Source organism: Malus domestica, chromosome 16 (genome assembly GCF_042453785.1).
Source record: "Malus domestica chromosome 16, GDT2T_hap1".
NCBI classification, from domain to species: Eukaryota; Viridiplantae; Streptophyta; class Magnoliopsida; order Rosales; family Rosaceae; genus Malus; species Malus domestica.
The window spans coordinates 24,989,323-25,013,560 of record NC_091676.1 but is presented as its reverse complement, the minus strand read 5'-3'; the positions used below and the strand labels follow the sequence as shown (position 1 = coordinate 25,013,560).

The following is a 24,238-nucleotide window of genomic DNA, read 5'->3' as shown; positions in this document are numbered from 1 at the left end:
CGAGGGATAAACCTTCGTTGAGTCCTAAAGATGTGCTAGTGGTGAAGAAATTCACGGATGTCTTTCCGAAGGATTTACCAGGGCTACCGCCTGTGAGGAAAATTGAATTTACCATCGATTTACTCCCAGGTACAGACCCTATTTCTTTACCACCTTATCGAATGGCACCAGCGAAATTGAAGGAATTAAAGATTTAACTTCAGGAATTAGTGGATAAAGGTTACATCCAACCTAGCATGTCTCCCTGGGGCGCTCTTGTTTTATTTGTTAAAAAGAATGATGGATCGATGAGACTTTACATCGACTACTGGTAGCTAAATCGAGTGACGGTGAAGAATCGTTATCCTCTGCGTCGGATTGATAATCTGTTTGACCAGTTGAAGGGGGCTCATGTGTTCTCTAAGATTGATCTTTGCTCAGGTTATCATCGGCTGCTAATTCGGGAGGAAGATGTACCGAAGACTGCCTTCCGCACTAGGTATAGACATTTTGAATTCCGTGTCATGCCTTTTGGATTGATGAATGTACCTACAGGGTTCATGGATTTGATGAACAGAGTTTTCAGACCGTATCTGGATCAGTTTGTGATTGTGTTCATTGATGATATTCTGATATATTCTAAGAGTGTTAGCAAACACAAGAAGCATTTGAGGTTGCTGCTGGAAAGGTTGAGAAGTGAATAGTTGTATGCTAAGTTTAGCAAGTGTCAGTTCTGGCTAAACCAGATGAGCTTTCTTAGTCATGTAGTATCTGCTGAGGGAATTAGTGTGGATCCTCAGAAGGTGTCGGCAATAACTACGTGGAAGCAACCGAGGAATGTTACAGAAGTGAAGAGTTTTCTAGGTCTGGTTGGCTATTACAGAAGATTTGTTAAGGGTTTCTCAGCCATTGCCCTGCCTTTGAATAAGTTGACTCGGAAGGAAGTTGAGTTTTAGTGGGATGAAGACTGTGAACGGAGGTTTCAGGAGCTGAAGCAGCATCTCACTTAAGCTATCGTTCTTGCTCTTCTAGACCATAGCGATGAGTTAGAGATCTACACGGATGCCTTTCTGTCAGGTATGGGTTATATACTGATGCAGCATGATAAAGTCATTGCTTATGCTTCCAGATAGCTCAAGAATCATGAGCGAAACTATCCCACTCATGATTTGGATGTGGTGGTGTTCGCTCTAAAGATCTGGAGACATTACTTGTATGGTGAGAAGTGCTGCATCTTCACTGATCATAAGAGCCTCAAGTATATCTTTACGCAGAGAGACTTGAACTTGAGGCATAGAAGATGGATGGAACTTATCACTGACTATAACTGCACGATCGAATATCATCTCGAACATGCCAATGTAGTGATGGATGCACTTAGTCGAAAATATCACAGACAACTTGCTTCCCTTCGAGTTATTCATGTTCCGCTACTATTTTCTCTTCGAGAAACGGGAGTTTCGGTGAAAGCAGGTGATCAAGGAGCTTGGTTGGCACACTTCCAGGTTAGACTTGTTTTAGTGGGTATAGTCATAGAAGCCCAGGAGCTTGATCAGGAATGTGCTGACATAAAGATTTCGATGGAAAAAGGAGAAAATGAAAATTTTATTATCCGAAAGGATAGAGCCTTGATGTGGGGAAACAGACTATACGTGCCTCAGGGTAACGAAGCAGTGAAAAAGGAAATCCCGGATGAAGCGCACCTGTCAGCTTATGGCATGCATCTGGGAAGCACTAAACTATATTGCAGTATCTGTTCGTTTTATTACTAGTTAGGAATGAAGCGGGATGTGGCGGATTATATGAGTAGATGCATCATTTGTCAACAGGTGAAGGCTGAGAGGCAAAGACCTGGAGAATTGATGTAAAATCTTCCGATACCAGCGTGGAAATGGGAAGACATCACCATGGATTTTGTGTATGGGGTGTCGATGACACATTCAAGATTTGACGGCATTTGGGTAATTGTCGATCGACTCACTAAGACCGCTCACTTCTTGCCTGTTCGATAGACCTATTCACTGGAGAAGTTGTCGAAGTTGTTCATCGATAATATTGTTAGACTTCATGGTGTACCTATCTCCATTGTTTCAGACAGAGATCCCAAGTTTACTTCCAGGTTTTGGAAAGCTTTTAATGTTGCCATGGGTAATCAGTTGCTGCTCAGTACTGCCTAACATCCACAGACCAATGATCAGTCTAAACGGATAATTCAGACATTAGAGGACATGTTGAGAATGTCTGTTTTTCAGTGGAAGGGTAGTTGGGATAGCTATATGTCGTTGGTTGAGTTTGCATACAATAACAGCTATCATTCGAGCATCGATATGGCACCTTATGAGGCTCTGTATGGGAGGGTGTGTCGGACACCGTTGTGTTGGGCAGAGGCCAGCGAACGAGTGTTGCTGGGACCAGAGATTATGGACACTACCAATGCGAACATCCAGCTGATTAAGAGAAACCTAAAGGCAGCACAAAATCGATAAAAAAACATCACGGACAAACATTCCAGGGATCGTGAGTATAAGGTTGGTGACTTTGTATTCTTGAAGTTGTCTCTCTGGAAGGGTGTTGTTCGTTTTGGTAAGCGAGGAAAGTTGAGTCCTCAATACGTCGGTCCCTATCAGATTACGGAGAGAATTGGTGCAGTTGCCTATAAATTGGAGTTACCACAGGAGTTATCTCTGATTCACAACGTTTTCCATGTTTCTATGCTTCGGAAATATGTATCAGATCCCTCTCATATCATTCAGTTAGAGCCACTAGAAGTAAGTCAGGATGCTAGCTATGTTGAAGAACTAGTGGCTATTCTTGATCGGCATGATAAAATGTTGAGGAACAAAGTTATCCTGTTGGTGAAGGTGTTGTGGAGGAACCACGCTGTGAAGGAAGCAACGTGGGAAACCGAAGGCCTGATGAGGGGTCAGTATCCGTTTTTATTTGCTTAAGGTTGTAAATTTTGGAGACGAAATTTTTATAAAGGGGTAGATTGTTACACCTACCCCCATTTATAAAAATATATTATGTAATTCTCCCCAAAAATTTATTAAATCTATCAATTTAGTCCTAATTTTCTTACCCAATCAGGATCTAAATAGTTAGATCCTTTTCATTCTCAAGTTGCCACATGGCAGCACCCCAACCATCCTCACCTTTCTCTCTCTGTCCCCTACCCTGTGACTTATTCTTCTTCTTCTTTCTGTCTCTGCTTTCTCTCCCTTCTCTCTTTTCTCCCTCTTTCGCTGAGACGCGCACACACACACACACAGCTGCACAACCATCTGCGAGGAAGACACCATCACTATCCTTGTTCCTTCCTCTTCCATCTTTCTCTCTCTTTCCCGTGGCTGCGAGGACGAAACCCAGAAAACGAACTCCGGTGAGATTCCTTCATTTTTCCGGTTAGGTAAGCATCGGGTCTCCTTCTATCCGTTATAGATTGATGTTTGGATGTGGTTTAGTGATTCTATCTCATTATTTTCAAGGTATAGACTGAAATCAACTTGAGAGAAAGCTCACCCAACTCGGGCGAGCCCATGAGTGTCGATGAGCTTTCTGTTCATCTCACGCTGTTCCACGGTGAACCAAAGGTATAAAATTGCTCATCTCGTCTTGTGCTTCATTTTGGTACCTAGATCGGAGTCTAAGGTCGTTGTTTGCAGTTGGCTGGAGCTGGGAAAGCTTTGGAGTTCTTCTCCGGTGCACCCAAGCCTTTCAGGCCGTTTCCAAGGCTCACGGGCCTTAGGCCCGATGTGAACTAAGCCTAAAACCCTTACCCTTTCACTTTTTATTTTTATTATTAATTTTTTTTAAACCCAAAGGCCTTCGGGCCGTTTTGTTTAGGGCCTGTGGCCCGTTGACCCAACCCAAAACCTTTTGAGGTTTTATTTCATTATTGTTTAAAAATTAAGGCCCTTGGGCCATTTTAATTAGGGCCTTAGGCCCGTGTGTTTAGAACCCATACATTTAAGGCCTTAGGGCCAATTAGAACTTGGGTTTTCAGCCCCCTTTCCCAAACCCATTAACCTTAAATCTAAACCCAAAACCCTTAGGGCCTTATCGGCCTAACCCAAATCCAAGCCCAGTCTGACCTTTGACTGTTGACTCGGTCAATGGTCAGCGTTGACTTTGACTTTGATTGTTGACTTTTCGGGGTTTCGTTTGGGACCTCTCCTAGGCTAATTTCGACGTCCTGGACCCGTTTTGAAGTCCGTTATCCTAAATTCAATCATTTGAATAAAGTTTGATTAAAGGTACCCCTTTATGTGAATAGGTGCAATTATTAGCGGTGATTCCATTATTCCTTTTTGGTACAGCTTTGCACCATCAGTGTACGGTGAGTAGACCCCTTCAAAAGCATGTTTTAATAATAGAAATGCATACATGAAAATCATGATTTAATGATTATGTTTTATGAAATGTTTTGTGACATAACTGTAGACATCGAAATTTCGGTGAAATAAATGGTGATCAACAATTAAAATTTCAACGTTCACGTGTCACATAAATTTTACACATAACATGTGACTTAACAAGAAATCGAGAATCATCAGAAAATTCATCAAAGATGACACGTGTCAACACTTGGCAGAAATGATTTATTTCATCTGATTATTTAAATCCAAAAATCAAGTTTTGGAATTCTATAAATAGGAAGCCAAGGCATTCATGGGGGGCCAATTCATAACCAATTGACATCACACCAAAAACTTGAAGCTTTGAAACTCTAAAGCTCCCAAGCAAATCCCGAAGGATCAAGAAAGCTGTCTTCGTTGCTCGTCAAATCCTCCTTCAAGATCAAGCCCCGACGGCCCTTGAAGAAGGTGTTCATCGTTCATCACTCGTTCTTCAAGATCAAGCCCAACGGCCCTTTGAAGAAACCATCCGTACACCACTATTCATCCCAAAGATCAAGCCCCAACGGCCCTTTGGATCAGCAGCCTATCCATAAATCTACACAACTACACATCCTAAAGATCAAGCCCCAACGACCATTTAGATCAACAGCCCATCCACAAATCAACACCTTACGAAGATCGAATTAGATGCTAAATTTGTATAAGAGATTGTAACCCCAAAATCATTAATACAAAATATTATTTTGTACACGTGTTCTTGTCTCATTCATCGTAGGAATTTCCGTGTTTACAATAACATGCTTACTGAGGCTAGATTGAATTACTACTATTTTTCCTATAACCCATGTTCTTATAGAATATCTGATGGATGACGATATGATATTTAGAACATGTTTAGAACACCTCTTTATAGTATAGATGATGGATGACTTTATACTATGAAGTTGCTTTTCAATATAAATATGTTCATCGATTTTGTACTTACCTAGTGGTCCTTTTCGCTACGGGACGTAAGGGATAGATTCCGGTCCATCCCCGATGACGGTTTGGTGTTGGCATAGGGCCTGAAGTGTGTTTCCTCTGGCTATTGGCACATGAACGTGGAGCCGGCATGAGGCCTGAAGTGTATTTTCCTCTAACTGTCTGCTCAGAGACGGGGAGCCAGCATGGGGCCTGGGGGTTATTGGACAATTCACTAGTGTTTATTATATATACAAGTTATGATTTTGAGACATTGCACGGCAAGCTAGGTTTCTGAAAACTTATATTTATCATGATATATGTGTTTTCATAAAACCTGGGGGTTAGTACGTTGACAACTGTTTTATTATATATATATATATATATATATATATATATATATATATATCAACTTGGTCCACTCACGTTTGTTTTGTGCCCCATTTAGGACCTTATAACGAGGAATACAATCTGAGCTACGAGGTATTTCCCTACCAGTGATTCAGTGGTACATCTTATCTGCTTCGGCACCTATTGTAATAACACTTCTCTATTTTAAATTTTTCTTGTACTCTATATTAGAAGTATGCTCTGAACTTATGTGTATGACCATAATTTTATTAATTAGCAGTTGAACTTTAGTATTGTGTTAGTAGTACCTATTGCCCGTTTTAGCATATTTCTCAGCTTTTGCTTAAATTAAATGGCTTTCGTCACCCTTCGGGTGTCGGCTAGCATGTGACCATCCCGATGTCCCGAGGACATCGAGGTCGGGGCGTGTCATTTTAATCTTCTAAATATTTTATTTTTTTAGTAAATTGGTAAATACTATGGTACAACGCACACACATTTAGCTCTTATTTATTGTTAAGTTAAACTACTACTTACATACTCCTACTTAAATACAATATTAGCTGTCCTTTAACAAGGTGACTAGTTGTGGTTTTGTCACAGTAGTTCACCATTTAGGGTTAGGGAAGACTCAGTTCACCCCTTAGGGTTAGGGAAGACTCACATAGGCATTCTAGCCCCCCTTGGCCACCATCGTGTGGTTCACCAACATTAGGAATCAAACCAGGACGTGCCGTGTAGAATACGGATCAAGAATTCATCCCAACCACTAGGCCACCTTGAAATATAACATTTGGAACATTTTTTTAAATTTTTTTTTTGAAAGATGGATATAGAATCTATTTTAAGAAAAGTTTTGGATGTGACAAATGTATGTTGATAAATATTTTGCAAGATTTTAAATAAGAAAACGGTTTGCGTGACACGTTATTATGACTGAATCTTAATCATTTTTCAAATAACATTTGAGCGACACGTGTCGGTTTATGAGCAACTCTATAAATTTTCGATTAGATTTTTGTCAACGTGATACCTTGTACCATGATTGTATCTTAATCATTTTTTATATGATTTTTGGAGAGACACACATCAAGAGCTACAACTGTCAAGGATTTCTCCACGTGGCCACTTGTGATTGGAGAGATGAATAAAATTCTAAAGTGTTGTAGCTCTCTTTGTTTTTTGAAAAGATACTGCTAGGAAAACTAAATTTTTAGACGATGTGTCACCAATAAAAATGAGCACGTTTATCAACGCTCAAGTAATGATTCAATACTCAACTTCCATGTCATTTAATTTAGTAAATTTTGTTTACAAATTTAGTCTCCCTAGCATTATCCTTTTTTAAATTCGTTGTAGGGTTTATGCTGCCTAGGTTGGGAAAGGGTCTAGTTTGGCCTCCGAGCTCGCCTGGGCATTATCTTGCCTTGTCTGGAGTCCCACCAATAGAAATTGAAAAACCCAATTTGGGGCTAGAATTGTATTGGAACTACGCTAAATTTTTCCCATCATACTTCTCTAATAGTATGATAGAGATGACCTAAGTATCGTTTATATCCGCGAAAGCAAGTTCAACAATTTTCTAGCAAGTAGTTTGTTTATTTAAGTTTATTTGTTCTTTAAATGTTGGAAATAATTCATGGAACCTAACTGAGTTCTTTTCATGGATGTATTGGAATCAGTTGCCAAACTGACAAGTCAGTACTGGAATCTCAGTTCTTATGTGCAGTCTGAAACGGCATATTTTCCTCTTGAAAATAGAGGATTGTAGCAGCAGAACACCATTAATTACGGGGTATTTCTCAAATTTGTCAAGTATTATCCATTTACCAAAACAATATTATCCATTTACCATAAATTAAATACCATTATAATATTGGAGATTTTGAATTTCATAGCAACCCAATGTGGTCAAACTTTGTTAGGTAGTTTTAATTAGTTTTAAGGGGTTAAGTTTGTTGAGGATGGGATGATCATCTAATTGGCTAACGGTTTCAGTTTTTAGGGTTCTGTTCTCTAAAATTATTTTAGTTGTTTAAAACTATTATACGAACCCTTAGTTTGTTGGAGAAAGTCGCGAGTTCAAATTTAAAAAATAACTATTGATAAAACTAATTTAGAAGATGAGATTGTTTATAATGGCAACTTGTATCATGTGATTTGTAGTCTAAATTACTAAGGGACTATTTGAATTATTTTTTTGTTCTTTTTAAAAAGCGGGACAACCGGTGACAATATATGGTTATTCACCCCTTTCGGGGCCCAGAAAGGCTATAGGGAGTTTCACTTTACTCGTAGTCACAATAAAGCAAACTTATCAGCTCGAAGTATAGAATCGGGAATTTTGTCAACCGATTTACGTTCGTTCTTTTGCTTGAACATTATGTATTTAACTTTGAAGATTGTGGAGTGGGTGTGATAGAATAAAGTCGTTGGAGATAAAACTAAAAAGCAATGAGTAGGGTTTTTTTTTTTTTTTGGGTTTTTTTTGGGGGGAGAGGGGTTGGCGCGCAAAAATTTGTCGTACGATTCGTAAGGTTTGGGAATTTTGCTTTCAGACTTTTAGTTATGAAAAGTCTGTCCGTAGCACGTCTCCGTGTGGAGTTTTCAGTAAAAAAAATCATATCCTCGTTCTCTGCAACTCTTTCACGGTTAAAAATTAATAAATTCATCGCTCTAATTACCATTTCAAAACGGCATTTTTAAAAAAAAATTTAGTAGTCCTACACATGACCAAAAATATCTATAATATTCCGATATTTTCATTGAAATTTTCGTATTTTTGGATTACCGATATGTTCGATATCATCAATATTTTAAACATGGCTAAGTCACTCATGTATCTTACCATGCAATGTATAAAGTGTAAAATATTGTACTAATTCATTATATATAAATGATTATGGTGTGTTTAAACTTCTTTCATTAATTACTACATATTTTCTACACTCACAATATTTGTCAGCTCGCTATATAATCAACTTAAATCAGTTATATCTATCATGCAATGCATTTCCTTCCAATTTTTTGTGATAAACTAATAGATAATTGACTAAATAAATATCATGCAAAGTTTCAATAAAAATTTCCAAGTTTTTCTTACAATTTCAGTGGTTTTTATTCAATTTTTATTGATATCGATAATATCCCGATATTTCCATCGAAATTTCCGTGTTTTTGGACTACCGATATTTTCGATATCATCGATATTTTATACCTTGGTCTACATCCTATTTTTTGTTGCATTTATTAAATTAAATGTTTATGTAAGTGAGAGGTCTAAAGAAATTATTTTTTACTTGTAAATTGTAAGTGAGAGTTTTTAGATTTGATTCTCTTCAAATGCGAATTTGAACCACATTGTTGCTAGTTAATTATGAGACTAAACTCATTCCTCTTCTTTATTATAAATAATTTCGTGTGTTAAGAAAAAAAAAGTAGTTCATATCATGTTTCCTTGCAATTCTTGCATTATGTCAAAGTCAAAAAGTCATCTTTAAAATTTAATCTCGCCTCCTAATTTTAAGGTAAAACTTTATTTTACTTGAATTTTTAACACAATGGTGGTTGTCTTACTTTTTATTTATTTATGTTTCTAAAGAAATTATTTTTTACTGAAATTTCGTAGTCTTAACTGTGGTCTACTTGAATTTTTAACACATTAACGGTTTTTGCACACTTATGTTTTTTATTTTGTATCTGTCCTTGATTCAGGGTCATATTCAAAAGAAATTATGTTTAACTGAATTTCGTATATTATGCACAGTTTAATTATGTTGAATGCATGGTGAATCACCAACTTTTGCGTGAAGTTCTCGTGACCAGTATGATTAAACTTTATCCCTATTCAAACGGAGAGACTTTTTTTTTTAATGATAAAAGGGATAGTTTTTTTTTTATCTTTATATTCAACTGGAAATTCTTGTAATGTGAGAGAGAGAGAGTTATTTATCCTTATCTATATTAAAACAAGATTTTTTTTTTCGAAATTCTTATGACGAGAGAGAGAGAGAGAGAGAGAGAGAGTTACATGAGCTACTAAATGTTAATTGCACGTAGTTTTTTTTTGGTCGAAATGTTACATGCACGTATAAGAAGCACATCCAAACACATCCATCCACTCAACTATAATTAGTGGATGACTTGTCATAGGACTTCTAAATTTTGACCCGTAAAAACGACTAGATTAAATACAAGCACAAATTACTCAGAAAATGAACATAAAATTTTTCAAAGTGTTGTAGAATGTAAAAAAAAATATTCAGTATTTAGAATCAAATCAATAATCATGGATATTGTTTATTGAAATGTGTGATTTTAATTCTACGTACAATGAATGTTATAAGTTTTTATTTTCACTGTTATTTTCATAAAGTGTTAATCGTTAAATTTGATTTTCACAAGTGTTTAAATTTTTATTTTCAATCTCAATAATTCATTTATCCTACCAACTTACTTACAATTAAATAAATTGCAAATGGAGATCAAAATTTTGGAAACCCATGAGAATCCATTGTCATAAATTCTTTTCAAAAGCACAAGTCCTTCATCCAAAAATGTAATATAATTATAAATGCAAGGAAAGTTATTAGCAAATTAACAAAAAGAGTGCATTATAACTTTTTCAAATTAACAATAAACAACTCCTTAAATAAAACTCTCGTCATTTTTAGTGTGCGAACACGGATTCCTAACCCAACTTGTATGCCAATAACTTCCAAAATCATGACTGTAACTTTATCAGCACCTCCAAAAATCATAGCAACTAGACACAGCTAAAACCAATGGGATTATTGATATTAAATATATGCTCAGCTAAAGCCAATGGGATTATTGATATTATATATATGTTTGCTTGTATTTAGAGTATAATAATATTTTCAGAATCTTTCACACAATCCGTTGCAGAGACCTTTAATCCTATATGCTACATGGGTTATGGTTGGAATTTTGAGACCTACCTAACCTACTTGGCAAACTCCATCTCCATCAAAATTTAATAAATTTAATTAAGAAAAGAAATTAACTCCAAACATGGTAACTACGTTCTTAATGGCTCATTTACTAATCCGTAATTGAATTGAAACGAATTGAATTGAGACAAATTGAATTGAGATGAATTGAGATGGAGACAATCATATGCTTAATAAAATTTAGAAAGGGTGTGTCAAGTTGGCTAAAGTTGTCAGCACTCAAATTCGAATCTTGAATTCTTGTAACTTTTACATTTAGATTAGAATATCTCTGAGTAAAAACAATTGCAAAATTGTAAACAAAAATAAGTAGTCAATGTCAAATGAAAGAACGTCGGAGCTTTTTAATTAAAACGTAATCTTCCAATAATCGTAAGTCGAAAGCACGTACGGATAGAACACAGACTATTGAACATTAATGTTAAAAATTGCATTAATTGCCAAGAAATTTCAAATCCATTGCTAAACATACTCCTAACATTTCATCATCATCAACTAACAGCATCATTACAACTTGATGCCTAAAAAAAACGAAACCCAAAAGAACAACTTGATCCCTTAAAAAAAGAAACCCAAAAGAAAAACGGAGTTCAACAACTACATCTCATTGAAATCCCACCAAAGCAATTTTCAGAGATGGGTTTTCAAGGATGGCTCTGAACCAAAAATCCCTACCAGAAAAGTTATTAAAAAAAGAAAAAGAAAAAAACCCAATCAAAATCCATGAGCACTCCTGCCAATCTGCATTTACAATCCCCTAATCTCTAAAAACCTTTTCCCAAAAACACCAAAGGCATTAGAGACATTCAAATTTAGCTTCTAATGACATCTAGAAAAAAACTTTACTCCATCAGCCACTCGCTCTCTGCAGCAGAGGAGTGAAGGCATGGCAACCCGAATTCTTCGCGGCAGCATTTGTCGCCGAGTCCTTGCACGAATCGACGAGACCTACCTCAGATACCACCTTCCAGAACTCCTCCAATCCCAGCCGTCCAAACCTGCTCTCATCCCTCTCGAGAAGCATCAAGATCTCTTTGAAAAAGACAACTTCGCAGGGCAAGACCAGGCCTCCGTTGCACTGGAATCCAAACTCCTCCTCGGCCTTGTTCAGCAATCCGACGAAAACTGGGAGGTTCACAAACCGGGCCGGGATCACGAATCGGATTCGCTCCGACCCCACGTAGACCGCCAAGAATCCGGAGGGAATGCGCCGGTTTGAGCCGTCGGAGTCGTTGTTGGAGAGGACGGAGCGGCGGCGGAGACTCGTGAGTTTCCAGCGCATCACAAGCTGCTTGAGGCGCACTATTTGGCGGATCTTCTCGACCTTCTTCATGGCAGTCGCCATTGTTGCAGAGCGGAGGAGAGAGGGAAGAGACAGAGAAAACGAGAGCTGTGTGATGGTTTGGGAGAGGGAGGAAGTGGGAAGAAATTGAATCAGTTTTTAAGTGTGGAAATAGAGTCCGTGATTTGGAATTGCAATTGGAATGATTGTGTTTTTGTTCTTTCGAATTGACTAATTTACCCTTTTCGATTTTCTTCATTAATTTGCCCTTTTGTGTTTTTGGGAGAGAAATCGGTGGTGTTTTTGCTTATGTGTTTTGTTCGGAGGCTTGGCTAAATAATTCTTAAGCCCAATGGACTCTTGTTTTCCCATGTTCACCTCTCCAATTAATTTGTTGACTTGGTCAGTAGTTTATGAAAGCAATTTCGTTTCTTTGAAAATGGACTGGTTAGTGGCTTCGTCTTTTTTGGAGGGCCGATAAGACTTACAAAGACATTTCAGCTTCTTCCTGATCACCATCGTGTGATTCACCAACTTCAAGAATTGAATCCAAGACATGCTGTGTGATATGCCCGATTACTTTACCTTATACAACGAAGTGTAAAAGCACAAGTATGCTAACAATAAGAAAAGTTGTCTGTATTTTTCGATGAAGAAAAGTTTTGTAAGGGACGTTTTATATTAAATGCTTCATATACCTAATATGATATGATTATTTAAGCCTCATCATGTTAAACAAAACCTATTACTTTATAAGTACATCCCAAATCAATTTCAACATGTATCCTAAAATTATTATTTTTCAATGTCTTAAAGTCACTCCCACCCTCGGTTCGTGACATCAAATCATATGGATGCAACTGACCTGGGCACCCAAATTCTAATTCCATATCTACCGTTATTAAAAATCTTGCGTACAAGTTTCCGATTGACTACAATATTAACATCAAACAATTACAAAATCACGTGTAGCATCTTGGGATACAAAAGGAGAACCAACATTGCACCCTCGACTTCCAGTTTGTTGGCGTAGCAATCTTGTCGTTAAAACCGTTTTTATGAAAGTGCTTCGTGCAAAAACAATTTTGATAAAATAAAACCGCTTATAGACAAAAATGGTGTCTTACAAAACAAATTGGTACGTAGCTTGGGTTTACAATTTTGTTGTTGAGTACATCGATATTTTTACACTAAAGGGAGGGGGAGTTTGGCTAAGCCATACAATTGACAACCTAATTTGGTATCGAATTCAACGAGATTCGAACTTAAGACCTCTCACTTATAAGTGAAGAGGAATATCACCAAATCATTGGGTTTACAACTTCACTGTTCTAAAAATCCCCACCTAGGCGCTAGGCGGCTAGCCACTGCCCCGATTAATGCCTAGGCGTTTGAAAATTAAGAAAGGGCATCTAAACTTGTTGAGGCGCCCGCCTAGCTCGCCTAGACTCGCCTAGGTTGCGACTCACTTAGACATAAAATAGATAACTTTTATTTTGCATTTTATTTTTTACAATAAATTATTAGGGACTTGTTGTATACTTAAATGAACACACATTATATGTTTGTTTCCTATGTTTTCATTATGTTCCAATACTTCATAATATATATATATATCATCTGCTTTGTAGTTTACGATGAAATTATATATATTTTAAGTATACACATACACTTATATACAAGAAATATAGTAGATTTACTTAAATCCGTTTAGTTCGCTTAAATGCCCGTCTAAATTCCGCTTGAACACCTAGACGCTAGACCCCAGCATGCCGTCCGACTAGGCGTGTTTTAGAACAACTTTACACCAAAAAGAAAAAAGAAAAGGTAGTTGAAAACGGGTACGTGTAAATAACCGGAAAACGGACGTTTTAACCGCGGATGTGGCCGCTAGGCTGGCCTACCTGACTGCCCAACAATGATTTTCCTTCAATTTCACATCATCTCTTCTCTCTCCCGCCCTGAGATCCAACTATCTCTTATGCTAAATCTACAGCATAAAACGCTCCTGCATTTGCATTATTAGGCTCGATTGCAATTTGGATTGCTCAATTCTGGGAGACCATTTGGGAAGATGGCTGAATCGTCTTGGCCTTCTGAAGCTCAGGTACTCTTTGATCCTCTAAGATTTCATTAGGGTTCATGCAATTTTTCATCCACATTCGAGTTTATTGGAAGGAAGCAGCCTGCATAGTTACCAGTTTTCATGGAAAACCACAATGGTAACTATCAAAACTTAAAAGCCGACCGCTTTGCGCAAGTTGTGGATTGCCCTGGTGGATTGGGCATTCCTCTTCACTCCAATGTGTTCCGGATTCACAACCCTCCCCCTCCCCACTCCGCCTTAGTATAGCTTATAGTAGTAATCGCTCGTAGTAAGAAAAAAAAGGCTGCCTGCTTTGGTTAACTCATAAAATTGGAGCAATTGTTTTATTGAATTTAAGTCACTTGTTTAATTGTATTTCAATATTAACAAACCACTGCTAGGCTGAAATATTCTAGCTTTTCGAAGCAAGAATTGGGTTGGCATTGGTTATATAAAAGCAGGAACAAATTTTTGAATGCTAATTAAACTTTGCCTTCGGAATTGTTCTTCACTGTGGGTGGAATTCTTTGGACCCTATCTTCGGAGACTGTATTATCATTTTCCAATGTTGTAGTGATCATAAATGTTATTTTGTATGGTAAAACTATTTATGTAGATGTTCTTTTGTATGCTACAGTTAAATGGAATTAGACAGATAGTTTCAGAAATGGCTGGGACAGGTAGTGAAGAAGTTCGCATCGTAGTTTCTCCTTATCGAATTTGTCCATTGGGAGCTCATATTGATCATCAGGTTAGTGTTAGGTAGCTCATTTTTATCATTCGATGATATGCTCATGTCGACCTCCTGATGATCTCATTTCAGTATATTATTAAACTTGATTTGTCCTAGTCTCTGTTCATAGAATTCTGTGTAACAAAAACCTATGCATGTTAGTTGATTGCTTAATTTTATCAAGCTTTCTGTGAGATACCACACTTTATTGTTTTCATTACATTTACTTTTTTGGGTAATACGAAAAAAGTATATTCATTTATTTTAAATGGTTGCAGGGCGGGACTGTATCAGCTATGACAATTAACAAGGGAATACTTTTAGGTTTTGTTCCTTCTGGTGACACTCAGGTAAATATAGAAACACAATTTTAACCTTTCAAAGCATGGATCCCTTTTCAGTGGTTTTTCTCTTCACTGTTTTAGAAAAACCAAGGATAAAGAAATTTCTAAGAAGACATGTAATCTCTAGGAACGTAACGTAACTAAGATGCAGTTACCAGAAAAACTATAATCTTAAAATATTGGGAAAGATGGACAAATAGAACCTTTTACAAATTTTCAATAAAGAGATGGAACTTTATCAAGAATGGGACACTAATAGACAATAAGGGAGCACTAAACTATAAAGGCCACAAAACGTGTTTTATTGCTTGTTTACTGCCCCTTAAGTGAAAAAGTTTCATTTTTTTATTAAAGATTTGTAAAAGGTTCTATTTGTGCATGCTTCTCTAAAGCTTTTAGAATGCTTTGGGACTATGAATGATTCATAGAGTATGAGCTTGTTTGAGAAGTGCTTTTAAATGATTGAAAGTGCTTTAGAGAAAATGTTTTTGGGTTCCAAAAGCACTTGAAGTGTTTTTCTAGAATTATCTTGCATTTTTACTAAGGATTGGTTTCAAAAACATTTTCTCTTAAAGCACTTTCAGTCATTTAAAAGCACTTTCCAAATGAGCTGTATCTCATCATCAAATGCATGAATTTGTTTACTCAGACCTGAAGCCGAACATTGTTTGTCATGTAGAACAAAAGGTCTCAAAATTCTGCGAATGCTTTGGACCATGGGGCATTGAACAAAAACTTATACTAGAGAAACTTATAAACTAAACCATGAAAGTTAAACATTAAAGTTAGTTTCCTCATAATTGGTCTTGATAGTATTTATCTGCATGCTGAGCCATTGAACTCTTGCTGTAGGTTATACTGCGTTCAGGACAGTTTAAGGGTGAATGTCGGTTCAGGTGTGGGGTCTTTTCTCATGGTATTTCTATATTTTATGCATTCTTTCAGTAATTTATTTTAAATACATGCTTACCGAGTTCCCAAAGTTTTATCAAAATTAGAAAAAATCTACACCTGTTAGAAAATAACAGATTTTATGAGTGTACTAAAGAATAGCCAAATATTAGGTGTTACAGCCTTCGTTTTGGTGCATAGGCCTTCGGTTTGGGGTGTCCTATGCGCTCAGTTTTGGCTATCTTCAGAATTTTTGGCAAAAACTGTTATTCCTCACTGGCGATACTGGGTGTCATATGACTTTGGTTATGCATAATGAGGATATTGAATTAGCGTTGCTTTGATAAGGATTGGTCGAGCAAAAGTTTATCTGCATGACGAACATGTTGTAACTGTTGGCACCAAGGCCTTATCAAAAACTTAGCGAGGGATTAAGTTGAGGAGCCTGTAGTTTTTCAAATGTGGAGAAGCTTGGACCCTTAAGTAGGCTTTGGTCTGCGTGAAAAGGGTGACCACTATTACACTAATGAGTTAGGTCATAGTTTGGTAGACAATTTTTCATTTTTATTCAATTTTTAACTTGACTGAAGTTAACAGGAATCTACTTCAGTAAGATAGAAACATATATACTGATCTTATGTCTGTAATCATGTCGCATTTACTGAAGTTGAGTATTCCTATTTTCTGTATGAATTTTTCTTCAAATAGTAAGTCATTAGTTTACTTGGATTACAATCTGTAATCATGTGACATTCGGTGAATTTGATTATTCACTATTGGTTTTATAGAGTTGATGAAGTTCAGTGCTCTTGGAAGTATGCAACTGATGCTTCCAAAATAGATGAAGAAAGCGATTGGGGAAGTTATGCGAGAGGAGCCTTATATGCATTACAGAGTAGGCAGAACTCCCTTGCCCAGGTTAGAGATATTTCTCTAATGACCTCCTTTTTTCTGATTAGTTGAATAATAATAATAATAATAATAATTATTATTATTATTATTATTATTGTTATTTTAATTTAGGGAGTTGTTATTAGCACTCCAAAAATCTCATTGGCACTCCAAACTTTCTATAATTAGAAAGAAAAATACACTTATGAGAAGTGCAGAATGAGATTTTTGGAGTGCTTATAACAGTCCCCTTAATTTATTGAACATATTATTTCTTCGCACTTCTCAATTGACCCATGGTAGCATATTTTCACCATTGTTTTGGTTTATTATAGTAAAAGAATAACTGTGGTTGTAACATCCCATATCGCCCAGGGGAGTGATCCTTAAATGTATGTTCTCATCCCTACCTAGCACGAGGCCTTTTGGGAGCTCACTGGCTTCGGGTTCCATAGGAACTTCGAAGTTAAGCGAGAAGGTGGCCAGAGCACTCCCATGATGGGTGACCCATTGGGAAGTTGCTCGTGAGTTCCCATAAATAAAACCGTGAGGGAATGGTAAGCCCAAAGCGGACAATATCGTGCTACGGTGCTAGAGCGGGCCTGAGATGTGGTGGACCCGGGTCGGGATGTGACAAATGGTATCAGAGCCAATCCCTAGCCGGCAGTGTGCCGACGAGGATGTCGGGCCCCTAAGGGGGGTGGATTGTAACATCCCACATCGCCCAGGGGAGTGATCCTTAAATGTATATTCTCATCCCTACCTAGCACGAGGCCTTTTGGAAGCTCACTGGCTTCGGGTTCCATCGGAACTTCGAAGTTAAGTGAGAAGGTGGCCAGAGCACTCCCATGATGGGTGACCCACTGGGAAGTTGCTCGTGAGTTCCCAAAAATAAAACCGTGAGGGAATGGTAAGCCCAAAGTGGACAATATCGTGCTACGGTGGTAGAGCGGGCCCGGGATGTGGTGGACCCGGGTCGGGATGTGACAGTGGTAGAACTCCATAGTTTGCATTCAGTTGTCTAAAATTGAATGATACTCAAGTAGGCTACCTGGGTATCAAGGCACTGGCAAGACTATACATGGGTGACCCACTGGGAAGTTGCTCGTGAGTTCCCAAAAATAAAACCGTGAGGGAATGGTAAGCCCAAAGTGGACAATATCGTGCTACGGTGGTAGAGCGGGCCCGGGATGTGGTGGACCCGGGTCGGGATGTGACAGTGGTAGAACTCCATAGTTTGCATTCAGTTGTCTAAAATTGAATGATACTCAAGTAGGCTACCTGGGTATCAAGGCACTGGCAAGACTATACATGGAAGATTCTTTCCGGTTACATTAATTTGATTTGGTCCAGATTTACGATTTATTGCCCTATCTTTTCTAAAGCAAGTATGTCAAGCCAGCTCGTTCTAACACCTAACTGTCATTCTACTTCGGATTGCCTAACTCTCCCCTGAAGCTACTGATGGTGTTCCTTTCTTAAGACACACCCCTCTGTTTGATTTACCTTTCTACCCTTGCACGTTAAAATCTCTCAGTTGGATATAAGCAGAATTATACAAAGGGTCCTCAGTATATATTTGGTCACCTTTATCTTTTTCTGGGCTCGACATGGTATACATTTTCAGGAATTTACAAAGTCACAAGATTAATATTACTTGGACATGCAGGCATTTCTGAGGACTTTTGCTCACATTTTAGAACTATGGACAAATTCCGTAGCTTGCATTCAGTGGTATGAATTGAGTGATGGTGTTATATTCAAGTAAGCCATTTGGTACCAAGGCACTGGGAATCATAAATGGAAGATCGCTTCCATTACATTCATTTGATTTGTTCCAGATTAATGATTTATGGTCCTATCTTTTTTATATCTTGAATTAGTTAGTTGTGCAGATTTCATCCATTTGAAAAACATGTTTAGAAATGAATAGCAAGTGAGTAAGAGATCTCTAGAGGATGCCGGCTCGTTCTGACACCTAACTGTTTGCTACTTGGGGTTGCCTAAGCTACCTTTTGCTATTCCTTTCCTAACTTCTTGAGACATACCTCTTTGTTTGATTTGCCGTTCTACCGTTGCCCGTTAAAGTCTCTTGGTTGGATATAAACAATGAGAAAACTTGGACAAAGGGCCCCCAACATGGTAGCTTTTATCTCCTTCTGGGCTTTACAATCTGTACATTTTCAGGCATGGTCTACCTTAAAGAATCACAATTAAATTTACGGTATCTTAGGCAACACCATGTACTGGACAAATAAGGACCTTTATCTGGTACCCGATGTTGCATTGTCCATGTTGCATCAAGCATTGAATTGTGATTGGCTGCGATCAAAATTTATTCAGGTCCACCATCCACAGAAGTTTCTTCCATTTTTATATCCATGAGTTCAGTTTATTACATTCTGCGATGCTTGTTGGGTAGCAACCATCCATCTTGAAGATTTGTGTGCAAAGTCTTGGTACACACTATTTTATGGGCATTTTTCCTTTGCATATGATACTTTGTCTAATGATTCTATACAATCTTTTATTAAATAGTTATACACAAGGTTATTTGTTTGACATATTATAGGGTATCATTGGATATATAATTGGTCCTGAAGGTATGGACAGTTCAGGCCTTAGCTCTTCTGCTGCTGTAAGTTTGTCTTCCTTGTTGATTGACTTTGTTGATTGATGACAAGAAAAGATTGTATTGAAAATATTCCCGTTAATCTTACATTTACATGTTTGACAGGTTGGTGTAGCTTACCTATTGGCTTTGGAAACTGCAAATAATCTAACAGTGTCCCCTGAAGAAAATATTGAGTATGATCGGTAGGTTTCTTTAGCATTTGAGGGTCCAACAGTTGGACCAACAATTAGTTTATACTTTGACACACAAACCTCCCTACCGGAAGTCCTCTCACCAGCATTAGAGGGTCCAACAAGTGTAACTCACATATATTGCTATATCAAACCTTAAAATAATAATAGAACTTCATAAGTACTGTTTTTCTATATTTCTTTTGCTATATCAAACCTTTTAACGAATTTTGGTTGTTGTAGGTTGATTGAAAATGAATTTTGGGGCCTGCGAAATGGTATATTGGATCAATCAGCCATATTGCTTTCGAGCTATGGTTGTCTATTGTGCATGAACTGCAAGGTAGTGCACAATTTGTCTTATGTTTTAATAAGTAAATTTATATACAGTGGTTTCATTTCAAGTGCCGTCTTATTCTATTCCTGATATGTTGGTCTTGTTTTTCAGTTTTGATGCTTTCTAACGTAGATGCACTCTGTATATTTGTTACATTACATTGACTTGAATGATCCAGTCATCATCATGATTTCCTTTACTGAATCTTTTAGCACTTTGAATTGTATGGATGAATTCTTATAGAAGTTACATTCTGGCTGCTGCTTTGTAATGATCTGTCTAGAAAGATCTGCTTGTGCCTGAAACAGATTACATCGTAACTCTTATAGATTTCAGCAACTGACGTTTCGTATTACATAAAAGGGCTAAGTATATATTTCAGTTACATGTTTAATTTGTGATTATAAATGGATGGAATCACAAAATGATATAATCTGCCTAATTCCTTCAATACTAAGGGTTGTACCAAATAAAGCTGTAAATTTATAAATATAGCTTCAACCATTTGAACATTGAAACAAACTAGCATTTGAGCTCAGACTTAAATTACTAATAAAGGAGAATTTTGTCTGCACCTCAAAGCATAATACTGTTCTAATCAGTACAGTGCTTTTATTTTGTAGCAATTTTTTAATTTTTTAATTTTTTGTAAGTTTTTGCTTTTGCTATACTACAGATTGTAGTCTGATATGTCTTATTCATTCTATTGATCTTTTTCCTTTTATAACCACATATCAGATTCTGCTCTAATTTTGAGTAGTAGCAACACGGCGTCTCATAATGTAGATTGCATGTGCAGACTAAAGAACATAATCTTATACACCCACCAAAACTGGGAGAGAACCACGAGACTGAGTGGCAGGAAGCATACAAAATATTATTGGCATTTTCAGGCTTGAAGCATAATTTGACTGTCCATCCTGGATATAATCATCGAGTTGTAGAGTGTCGAGAAGCTGCAACAGTTCTTTTGAAGTAAGATCCATTTCCCTTGTAATAATAAATTTACCCTTTTCTTGATTTTCATTAAGTATTTAAACCATGATGTTTTTATTCTAGTCGTTTTTTGTTGGTGGTGGTTTGCGTTGAATCCATATGCCATCATCCATTTATTTTTCACATGACTCATCTTATTGTTGAATGCTATACCCAACTCCATATTTGTCTTCCTCTTGTTTGGACTATTGATCCCTGGCTGACATAGGTTTTTCTCCTTTTACCAGTGCATCTGGAGGTGGTGCAGCAGAGCCGCTCCTATCCAATGGCTAGTACCTTTACCTCACCTTCTCAAGTTTAATATGCATTCCTATTTTTTGAATAATGATATTGATTGACTGCCTTTTTCCATCTACAAACAGTTGACCCAGAAGTTTATCATACTCACAAGGTAAGAAATTTTGTCTAGAACACCTGACCATTTGTCATTGTATGTAGTTTTGAAATGCTGGTATTAGGAAAATGGTTGGCTGCCCAGTAACAAGCACCGATAATGGATATCGTTTAATGAAAGAACACCTGACCATTCGTGATGCACACGTTATTGATAAATTTAAAGTGTTTGTTACATTAACATTGCAATGGTCGGCATCTAAATACGTGGGTGTGATGACTTATCAGTAACTCTCTCTTGCAGCACATATTAGAACCTAATCTATCCAAGAGAGCGGAGCATTATTTCTCAGAGAATATGCGGGTTAGCAAAGGTATTACCGAATCTACATGGTCACTAATCTAAATTTCAAAAGAATTATGTCGTTTTAGTTTCTATGTTATTCTTTGCTTTATTGATTTATAACTACTTAAAATACTGTGTTTCTTTTCCAGGACTCGAAGCTTGGGCTTCAGGCAGGTTCAAAGATTTTGGAATGCTCATTTCAGAATCTGGCCTAAGTTCTATTCAGAACTATGAATGCGGTATTATTTACTCCCCTTTGTTCTTAGCTACTGGTTTGTTTTCTTAAGCATCCTCCACAATATTTGTAATCACGGTGCATGGAAAATAATAAGTATAATCAATTGAAATGATTAAAAGAATGAAGTCTTGTCTAGCCAAATCAGTAGAACCAATGATGGCCTTGAAATGATTAAAAGAATGAAGTCGTGTTTGGGCAGCACGGGGACTTTATTGAATTACCCTTATTATTTGAATGATGTTTCCTCTTGTCTGCCGCTGGAAGCAAAGGATCAATTGGGTTTTAACTTGATGTTGTAATTGTTTAAGGTTCTGAACCGCTGATACAACTGCGCGAGATCCTTCTAAGGGCTCCTGGTGTCTATGGAGCACGGTTCAGTGGTGCTGGATTTAGAGGTTGCTGCGTTGCACTAGTAGATGCTGGTCATGCCGATGAAGCTGCATCATTTGTCAGGGAAGAGTATAACAAGGTCCAACCTGAGTTGGCAAGACAGTTAAACCATGATACAGCGGTTATGATATGCGAGGCGGGTGATTGTGCCCGTGTTATTTGAATTTTGTGACCGTCTATCAATCCCAATTATTTGTTCAATTTTTTCAGTCATTTCATTCATTGTATTAAACTTTGACATGAACCTTGATTAGAACTAGCAAATACGAATATAGGATATTGAGTATTGAAAAGAAAGCTTCTATATAAATATGTACAACATATGAGGCGGTATAGCAAACGCACCTTTTTCTATCCATTTTTTCTTGTGGTGGGCCTTGGAATATAGTGTGATGAATTATTTGTCCTTATTTGTGTGCCTTTTGACACTGATCTTAATCGAATCCTATTGTAGAACAGTGGATGTCCACTCAAAGAATTAAATAATGGATCCTTCCACAGTATGCTGAAGCTTCCTTCATACGACACATATTTTCTATATAAATACAAACCCCACACAAATCCAAATGTGTGAGAAGTTCACGGGATTATTTGTCCTTAATTGAATCCAAGGAATTACCTACTAGTTTAGGAATTTGGCCAAAATAATCCATTTTCCAGACTTGTTGAACCGATCAGTTTTTAGTATTCTGTATGATATTTGATTGTTATGTTGTCGATGTTTAATTTGCTATATTGTCAATATTTGATTCTGATTTGTTTAACAAATTTGATCTTTAATCATTTTAACCAACTTCGCCACAATTTTTTTTGAATTCATTTATACTTTGGACCAACATAATCGTGATCCTTTCTTTTCAATTATTATATAACAAAACAAAACAAAACAAAACTTGGGGAGGAATATACCTAAATCCCCTCCTAGTCTTGGTTACCAAATCAATCAATCTTGAAACATCCGAGTAAAACAAGATAGTAAACATATATGCACTACAACTTCATAACATAACATGAATACTATGGGGTGTATTCAATTGAGAGTTTAGAGTACTGTAAAAGTGTTTTAAATTTAGGTATTCATTAAGGTGTATATAGTTAGAATTTTATGGGTCTATAAAAGTAAAACTTACATGGAACATGTATACTGCCGTGTAATGGCCCCTCCAATACTGTATTGCGTGTGTAAATTTTACCCCACATAACAATGCATTATTGGACCAGGATGCTATAGTGTGGGTAAACCCGTTATATGTAAGTTGATTTGTTATAAAATTCTACTAGTATTAGGAAAAATCTTTTATTTTAAACGATAAGGATTTTATAATCTATTTTAAGCCTACATAAACTTCACCTCTCCCCCAAAGATTTTGATATATTTTTCTTTTAATTTTCGCATCATATAATAAACCACTTTTGTTACCACTACCACTTCCACAACTCCACCACTGTATCGCCACCATCGTCACCACCATGCTATCGGCACACCCATATCTACCAAGTCATTGCTGACATTACCACCATTGCCACCACTACCACTACAATGATAACCACTACTATCACTAGCCTCCCTACTACCGTGACAACATTTCCACTACCATCCTCTCCACCACCATAACTGTGGAGCCTAAAATAATCCCAAGAATTCTAGAGGCGACACATGGACTTTTGCTCAAGAAAGACAAGATTGCCCTCATTAAATGGGCAAGCACCTCATATACTCCTACACGCAGCTCAGCATCCCTGAAGGTCCATGTAGCTGAATATGATTGCCCACAACTCACCTACCATTGGCAAGGAAAAGTCAAAGCATTAAAGATAAGGATTAATTATCCAAATCCTATTTTTAATATATTCCCAATTGAAGATTGACTCCATTCAAGTAAGTAATCCCTATTTAAGTCAATTACAGATATTTACTCCATTATCTCAAGATATTATTTCCTAT

At 37.1% G+C, this 24,238-nt stretch overlaps 2 protein-coding genes across 2 annotated transcripts; one reads left to right on the top strand and one right to left on the bottom strand.

Moving 5' to 3' along the window:
* Window positions 1-11,029: 11,029 nt before the first annotated feature.
* On the bottom strand, window positions 11,030-12,337 carry LOC139192967 (protein SMALL AUXIN UP-REGULATED RNA 51-like). Its single transcript, XM_070815910.1, has one exon. The coding sequence runs from the start codon at window positions 11,964-11,966 to the stop codon at window positions 11,472-11,474; it is 495 nt and encodes a 164-aa protein (XP_070672011.1). The 5' UTR covers window positions 11,967-12,337; the 3' UTR covers window positions 11,030-11,471.
* A 1,445-nt stretch (window positions 12,338-13,782) lies between these two features.
* LOC114822105 (galacturonokinase-like) lies at window positions 13,783-22,703 on the top strand. Its single transcript, XM_029096187.2, has 14 exons — window positions 13,783-14,010; window positions 14,627-14,740; window positions 15,001-15,072; window positions 15,919-15,962; window positions 16,746-16,875; window positions 19,421-19,486; window positions 19,586-19,665; window positions 19,897-19,996; window positions 20,790-20,965; window positions 21,214-21,254; window positions 21,349-21,377; window positions 21,624-21,693; window positions 21,815-21,904; window positions 22,212-22,703. Exons 1-14 carry the CDS (start codon window positions 13,978-13,980, stop codon window positions 22,454-22,456), a joined length of 1,290 nt encoding a protein of 429 aa, XP_028952020.1. The 5' UTR covers window positions 13,783-13,977; the 3' UTR covers window positions 22,457-22,703.
* The last annotated feature ends 1,535 nt before the right edge of the window (window positions 22,704-24,238 follow it).